Here is an 8,721-nt window from a genome sequence, read left to right as displayed (position 1 = left end):
TGACACAGATAATCGTCTAAGGAACCGTAGGGCGTGCCAGACGTGTAATCCATTGCATTAGCATTTAGCGGGGACACCTAATTCATTCAAACACTAAACTTAAAGCTCTTTAAGAACAAAATGTCAATATGCACTATCATTACTAACAAAATGTCCAACTTGGAAGGTAAAATATTTGAAACCTAAAAAACAGAATATACAAATCAATATGCTCAAAAACTGGTTTCCATTTGAGCAATATAGTTGTTAGTATGTTCAATATAAATGTGTTGTGAGGGCATAAATATATTAATTTAAAGCCAGCATACCTACACCACGATCTTCCCGAATCTCCATAGTCATTGATCTTGAATCTACATCTCTTGATGCGAAGCGAGATACTTTGCAATAGGAGCATATATTTCCATAAACCTCCCACCTTCACTGTTCCTAAGAATTCCACCATCACCAGTTATAAACTAAAATACTTTCACCAGTTAACCCTAAGGGATCCCAATAAAACCATAAAATATATAAGAGAGGTTTTCTTACCCGGAATCAATTTGGATTCTCAAGAATCGGATGGCGGAAACAAACTCAACAAAACCTTCAATTTCGTAGCTACCCAAGTTGTTCGCATTCGCACGGGACACGTGTTTATTCAAGGAAGCCAAATTGAATTGTGTGAGATTTATGGCGACAACGCTCCAAAATCTGCATAAATACAAACCTTGTTATTAAAACTATTCTCCAATTTAAACATGTATTAAGAAACTACAAACTGAAGTTTGCAGAAAATTGAAAAAGTCACACATCAATCATGTCGAACCCGACACCACCAAAGTCGCCGCCGCAAACTGGCGGCCACCACTAATCTACCATCGGATAAGAATGAGAAAAACATAAGGGTAAGAAATTGAGAAATTCATAGTTTACCTACGTCGGAAACCACCGCGTCTCACTCAGTCCTACTGCCGCACCACTGAAACTGATTTGCACATCATTTTTGTTTTCGGTTCCCTTTTCCAGAACCATAAAGTCATCGTAGATTCACACTTCAGATCCGCCTTCTCAAACGCAATCTCACGGTTTTGATGGAAAGATAATTAGGTTCAGATGGAGATACATAAGAAATTTGAGGGAGAAAGATATGAAATGTAGAGAGCTGAAGCATAAAGAGGAAAGGAGAGAGTTGGAAACCTGTGAAGAAGAGGAAGAATGGAGGAGAGAAGAGGAGGAGCACGCTCGTCGAATTTGTTGGTTGCTTCATCCACCTGCTACAATGATATTTATAACAATCATGTTAACTCAGAACTGTTTAACATTGTCAACATTTCTCTAAAATTGGTCTTAACCTTTAATCAACTTTTTAAATCCAGATTTCGGCCGTAACAATGCTATAGAATGAAATAACACAAAAATCAAATTTCATGCACGTCAAGTTTCATCATTTCATGAAATCAACAACCTTATCCAAACTTGCATCAAAACCTGCAGCATCAAAAAAGCAAGGATGCAGTCTATGCCAAGCTTGCATCATTTCATGAGCTAGGTAGCAGACAATTCAACCCAAATTTCAACGTACCAGCCAATTCAACATAATGCTACATTAAGTTTGAGAGAAAGAAAAAGACGCAAAGTATGTTTGATAATAACAAAGAAGATAAACATTGATGTCAACCAAACCCATAAATCTCACCACCGCCAACGAATCTTCCGCCTTCCGTGTGAGCCAACATCACCACACCTGAAACAACAAATCTTAAATCAAAAACAAAATCGAAGCAGTTCGAAACTCATTAATAAAAATGAACAAACATGAGTAAAAGATAAAGAACAAAGAATCGGGAGAAGTTTCGACAGATAGCGGAAACACGACACACACACTGACAGATCGATACGATACGACACTAACTTAGACATCGACTTGCAGGTTGCTTCAATTCATACATGGCTTTTGGATTAGAGATATCTAGAAAACCTTTGGTGTGAGGCTGCAACTTCACAAACTTTCCTTTGTATAGACTTGTGTTTTTCAGAGATATAATGTCTCCATCCTATAAGAGCATATCTTCCATCATCTGAATATTACAACAACAAAGCATGGCACCTATTAATAAAAATGGCTACTCGATTAAGTAAAACAAAATAAATACAAATAACAAAAGGAAAACATATATACCCAATTCGGTAAGAACACAGTCCCTTCGTCAGTTGTGAACTCCAAAACTCCGCAGTGAGTAGTTCTATCAGGTCATTCAACCTCTGATTCACTTCCCTTTAACTCACAATCATCCTCTTATGCTTCTTTATCAACAACACAATCAAACCATTTTTTAGAAACTGTAGAATAAAAATTAATGCAATAATTAAGGCTATAATTTAGGTTAATCGATTTGAACAATAAGAGAAAATTATGGAGAACTTACATAAAGATGTAATAGCCGTGGGAATCAACATAAATCAACAACATTGAACATCTCATTTTATAAAACATCAACACAAATTTATCAACAAACCTTATCAGTAAGAATTCAAAAAAGCAAAGCACTGGAATCAGTCAACAAAATAATATCAACACGGCGAGCCGCCATTTGTCTACACGCATCAGAAACCATCGTCCCATCAGGAATGGTAAGAGCCTTGGACAATTTCACCTTCTTCATTGTTCTCTCTGCTCCATCACCCATTGCAAAATAACAAAAATAACAAATCAATATAAATTTCAATTCTATAATTAGTGAAAGAATAAATTTCAATTCTATAGGAAAACAAAACCCTAAACGAAGAAGTTGAAAATTTGTTTCATGTGAATAATAAAATGGGAATTTGATAATCCAAAATCAAAATCAAGAAACCGCTACAGAAGAAGAAGATTGGAGAGGAAGATTGGAAGTGGGTGGTGAATGATGAATAAGTTCATAACTGTGGAGACAATAAGAGAATGTAACCGGCAGAATTTAACGTGAATGAATGCAAGAATATCAAGGGCAGAATAATGGGTGATCAAATAAGACATGTAACTGCTAAAAGCTGATGTGGAATTACCATGGAACAGATGCTGATGTGGATAGCCTAAGAATTGCCCAAATGGTAGACTTTTCTTATATGATAGATTATAAATTGAATTACTTAACTCATCATATTTTTTAATAATTATGAATACAAGATGCAGACACATGATTGAGTGGGACAATGTATATCTCTCAAATGTGTTAGTCCATATGGACCGACTCATTTGGCCCAAAAAATTATAGAGTTTGGGCTTTTAAATTAGAGTCCATATTTGAGGAATTATTATTGGAAATTTCTTTACCCACCTCCCAACTTTCTTGGTCACTTCAGGTGAAAAACCAAATATACCCCTTACTTCAGAAATGCATTTCCGAAATGCAAGAAAATGCTGTTTTCGGAGATGCATCTCCGAAAGCGCCTTTTTTTTCAAAATGTGTCTTATTTCGGAAATGCATTTCCGAAAACAGCATTTCCGAAGTGCATTTCCGAAATATTGCGCACCCACTTCCAAGGCTGCATCACAGGCTCCATCTACTTGCTATACTACATTCAAAAGCCCTCCAATCACCTTCAATTTGTAGGTTTTATAATCCTTAGATTCATAATTCAAATGCATGTTAGAGTTTTTAGAAATTGCAAAAATGATATAGGAGTAGGTTGTTAGTAGTATTTAGGTTGTTTAAAAGCATTACAAGTTGTTTTAATGTTGGTTTTTGGGGTCTGCCATGGAAGTTGCAGAAAACTTCTTCGCAGGGGTGTTTCGGAAGTTCATTTCCGAAAACACCTCCATTCCCAGTTTCGGAAATGAACTTCCGAAGTTGTCCAGAAATGAATTTTTTTTTAGTTTTTTCTATTGTCTTGCAATCTTATTTTTTTAGTTTTTTGAATGTAACGTTCATACCATTGTTGTCTTTTAAATTATATGGATGTATTTTTTAGTGTGTATATATATATATATATATATAAATTGAATGTGTAATATATATTCATGCATAGATAGCGGTAACACTAATCAAAGAGTAATGCTTATCATTCATTTAGTTTTTTCTATTGTCTCGCATTCTTACTGAATTCAGTTGTTTTCAGCAACATGGCAGGAAACCTAGCACGCATCAGACAGGGTAGAGAGACCCAGACTGGGTCGGCTAGACGCAAGCGGGCGGCGCAGTTGGCGTCGACGCATGGACGGGGGCAGGGCCGGGGACGTGTGTGAGTTCCCGTGCAAATGGACAAGGGTACCTCTGCATCTGGATCGAGGAGTCGTTTGGCTCGGGTATCTTCTTCCCGCTAGCGAGAGGAGGAGCAGGGGGAGGAGGAGGAGGCAGTGACATACCACGAGGCGGAGGAGGTACCGGATGTTGACCCTCCACACGGGGAGGAGGAGGAGCAGGAGGAGGGCTACCCGGGAGGGCCCAGTGAGACTACCTTGCTGATTACCTACCACGAGCACGTCGCTCGGCGTATCTGGGGGGAGAGATATTTTTTATAAATTGTCCGACTTTATTATTTAACCGTTTATTCAACATTTTCTTAACGGTCTAATTAACATTGTTTTTTATTTGTTTTTGTTGTAACAGGAGAGACAGACTTTGAAACAGGTGAACCACTCCCGGAAGGTTTTCAGTCTGTTTAAACTGAATGCTGAGTGATTTAACGAAGCGGTGAAAGCTTCAGGGCTTAGTGGGTTGTGCATGACGGGGTATACCACCATCAGCCACGACATGCAGGGTGCCTTTGTGGAGAGGTGGCACAGGGAGACGTCTTCTTTCCACTTACCAGTTGGGGAGATGACGATCACCTTGCACGATGTGCAGTGTCTTCTCCACTTGCCGATCAGGGGGACGCTGTTGGACCACTCCCGGATCCAGAGGATCGAAGCCAGCGAGTGGGTGGCGTTCTATTTGGGTATGGAGCCAGAAGTTGTTGACTTTGAGTGCCAGACGACAAATGGGCCTCATATCCGGTTCTCCACACTGAGCGCTTATTTCGAGCACCACCTGGTGGCAGCGGTCGAATCCGAGGAGGCGGATAACGCCCTATTTGTGCAGTATCACCGTGGCTGCGCTCTCCGGTGCTGGTACATTTTTGTGGTAGGCGCTGCACTCTTTGTGGACAAGAGTGCAATGTACGTCGACTTGACCTACCTCCGCTATTTCATGGACTTGACTACCGTTCACCAGTGGAACTAGGGGTCAGCTATTCTGGCATACCTATACCAGAAGCTGAATGAGGCCTCCAACTAGAGGACCAGGCAGTTGACCGGATCCTACACACTACTTATGGTACGTTTCATTTTAATTGTTTCACATTTATTTATGTTTCGTATTTATTTTTAATACATTATCGTGTTTGTGTTTCAGAGCTGGATCATCTCCTACTTCCCCCGCATCCACGGCTTCCGCGTTGATCCTGAATACGAAGATGCCATGCCCAGGGCCGCCCGATACAATCTCCAGAGGAGGAACAATGCAGTGGGACCATACCGTGGGTACCTCGACCGCACGATGCACGATGACATCTGTTGGAGGCCATTCAGCGACTACACTGATGTTGTCCCCTTTGATAGCATCTTGTTATATTTTGGCTGGTTGGCATGCGGGACCAACACCATGATGCGATGTCTCCTTGAGCGGTGCATGCGGCAGTTTGGATTTGTGCAGATGATACCCAGGTCACCTTTTGAGGCTGCTCCCGACACAGTGACCCGAGTCCAGCTCACTGGCATATTTGCAGATTGGGAGCGTCATGTGGTCCTAGAGGAGTATCGTCGCATTCGGGTCACCCAGGACTGGCACAGTGTGGAGGGATATGTCACATGGTTCTATCGGGTGTCACATCCTCTGTTGAGACCCGACGCTCCCGGCACTCCTAGGCCAACACACGAGGAGATCCTGGAGAACCAGCAGGCCGAGGATGACCACGCCATTGATCTCCTACCGATATGCCTGCAGATTGAGATGCTTGGGCGGGACGCGTTGGATCGAGGTATCGTTGATCAGGGCGGTCCAGAGGCAGTCGCCGTGATGGAGAGGATCGTCACTGGTGCGGGCCGTGCGGCGGCATATAGGCGGCAGAGGAGGTCCCAGGGAGAGAGGATTAGACATACTCAGTAGGGGTCCGGGTTTATTTTTTTGTATTCGGATTATATATTTCGCACACTATGACTCGGTCTGTATATATTATTTGAATTTTATTTATTATATTAGTATTTTACGTTGATATGACATTTGTTTTGTTCGGCTTTTCCGTTTTGTATATATTATACGTTTTGTATATCTTTCATACGGGACTATTAGAAAAAGCATAAAAAAAATAGACTTCTGCATAATTCGGAAATGCACTTCCGAATTACACTAAAATTTAAAAAAAGGTGTTTTCGGAAGTGCATCTCCGAAAACACCCCCCTTTTGGTGTTTTCGAAGATGCATTTCCGAAGTCTGGGAAAATTTTAAAAAAAAAACTTCAGAAATGCATTTCCGAAGCAGGGGTAAACTGGGGTTTTCGCTGGGGGTGACCCCCATAGGGAGGTGGGTAAAGAAATTCTCTTATTATTTCACCTCATTGTATTAAGAAATATCTTTGGATTTTGTCATTCTAAAATCGAAAATATATTTTCGGTACGCATCTTTTTTAAGTTGTATTTACGTAAAATCGAAAAATGCATTTTCGGTATAAAATCGGAAATATATTTCCGGTTCCTAATAAACGCAACTTACTTTATAAGTATTATCTCCAATATCATACAAATGTTAACAACAGAGTTCTTTTATCTCCAGCTTTTGCAGTGATGTTCATCGTCATTGTTTATTCGGTTTTGGTTTGTATTGTTTTAGTGTAAGGTAATGGTGAATTGGTTTTGTGTGTGAAAGAGGGCACGGTACTGAATTGAAAACTTGAATGGTTTTCTATCCCATGTGGTAGTTTAAGGTTGAAAGTGGTGACAATATGAGACTACGTACGGAGGACTGATTTTTCTGTGAGAAAATTATTTGTTGGTGGGTGTGTTAATGTAGTAAGATTGAAGAGAACATGGTGAAAGTTTTGTTTTTTTGGTTTGATTCTAAATATTATTGTTTGGTCGCTTGAATTTGTCTTAGGAAAATGGTGAAGATAATATGTGGTTTATGGGTAATGGATATGTGCAAACAACTTGATTAAAATTTTGATTTATCAGGAACCGGAAATACACTTCCAGTTTTTTTACTGGAAATATATTTCTGGTTTTTTTTACTAGAAGTGCATTTTCGGAATAAATTTTAACGTAAAATGGAGGTCAATTTCAAAAGCAAATGAATTATGTGCGTGGGAGTGCGAACCTAAAATATATTTCCACTTTTCATGGACATTTTTGAAATTCCGTGTGGTGCGCTGGCGGGGTGAAATAAGAAATTCCTCCATATTTTTATAGACTTTTCTAATTCAGTCATAAACAGTCTGCTATCCATTAGGACTAGTCCGTATGAGCCGCGGGTATAAAGTGTGTTTTTGTTGGATACTCCCCAACCAAAGAAGGATATAAATGTATTGATTCAAAAACCAAAAAAATATTTGTCACTATGGACGTTACATTCTTTGAAAATAAATCTTTTTTTGATGACACCCATCAAGGGGGGATATAAAGGAAGACTTGTTTCAAACTGAGAACATGAGTTTTTAAATAATTTATCTTTGCCTGTATCACAAAGTGCTGAGACTTATACTTCTGCACCAACAGAGAATGGTCATGATTCTTTATCTAATCCTAGTCCAGTTATGAGTAAGGATCCTTGTGAATCCGAGCCTACATTTTCTCATGTAGAAAACAATAAAATTCCTAAAAACGATGATAGTGATGATCTAATTGAAATGCCACAGAATAATGAGTCACTTCAAGAAAAAAATTTGAATTAGGAAATAGGATTTGGAAAGGGAAAGTTTTTGTGAAAAAGCACCACAAAGGAATGGATGAGTCCACATCTCCACACTATCAGGAATCTGAACCGGGGATGATCAACCTCCTAAGAATAGGAAAGGTAAGTCCATCTCTGTTTCTGAAAGTCGTATTTTGTATCCTGATATAGATGATCATGTTTCCATTAGAAAACCTGTTAGATCTTGTACTAAACACCCCATGTCCAATTTTATATCATATTCAAATTTGTCTTCATCTTTGTCTGCCTTTGCCTCAAAATTGTCTAGTGTAGAAATTCCAAAAAATGTACAAGTTGCTCTAGAAATTCCAAAGTGGAGGGAAGCTATACTTGAGGAGATGAAAGCTCTAGAAAAGAACAAAACTTGGAGTGTTACGACATTACCGAATGGAAAGAAGACAGTTGGATGCAAATGGGTGTTTACTGTGAAGTATAATTCAGATGGGTCAATTGAAAGGTACAAGGCTCGCTTGATGGCTAAAGGCTTTACTCAGACCTATGGTATAGACTACTCAGAGACATTTGCTCCTGTTGCAAAACTGAACACTGTAAGAACTCTTTTATCTCTTGCTGCTAACCTGGATTGGCCCCTACATCAGTTAGATGTTTAGAATGCCTTTTTTAATGGAGATCTAGAAGAAGTATACATGGACATTCCTTTTGGCTTTGAAAACAAATTTGGATCAAATGTATGTAAATTAAATAAGTCTTTGTATGGATTAAAACAGTCTCCTAGAGCTTGGTTTGAAAAATTAACTCAGTACATTAGCTGATTGGGGCATCCCGCTGGCTGTAATCTCAAATGAAGACAGTTCAA

General features: G+C 39.3%; 1 protein-coding gene across 1 annotated transcript; it reads left to right on the top strand.

Annotated features, from left to right (window-relative positions):
• Positions 1 to 8,104: 8,104 nt before the first annotated feature.
• Positions 8,105 to 8,515, top strand: LOC131636324 (uncharacterized mitochondrial protein AtMg00820-like). Its single transcript, XM_058906947.1, has one exon. The coding sequence runs from the start codon at positions 8,105 to 8,107 to the stop codon at positions 8,513 to 8,515; it is 411 nt and encodes a 136-aa protein (XP_058762930.1).
• The last annotated feature ends 206 nt before the right edge of the window (positions 8,516 to 8,721 follow it).

This window comes from Vicia villosa, unplaced genomic scaffold, assembly GCF_029867415.1.
Source record: "Vicia villosa cultivar HV-30 ecotype Madison, WI unplaced genomic scaffold, Vvil1.0 ctg.001698F_1_1, whole genome shotgun sequence".
Classification (NCBI taxonomy): domain Eukaryota; kingdom Viridiplantae; phylum Streptophyta; class Magnoliopsida; order Fabales; family Fabaceae; genus Vicia; species Vicia villosa.
This window is presented reverse-complemented; position numbering and strand designations above follow the sequence as displayed.

What these genes read in the sequence shown, in the direction of transcription:
- LOC131636324 (XM_058906947.1), top strand. Translation starts at nt 8,105, where the DNA reads ATGTCCAATTTTATATCATATTCAAATTTGTCTTCATCTTTGTCTGCC.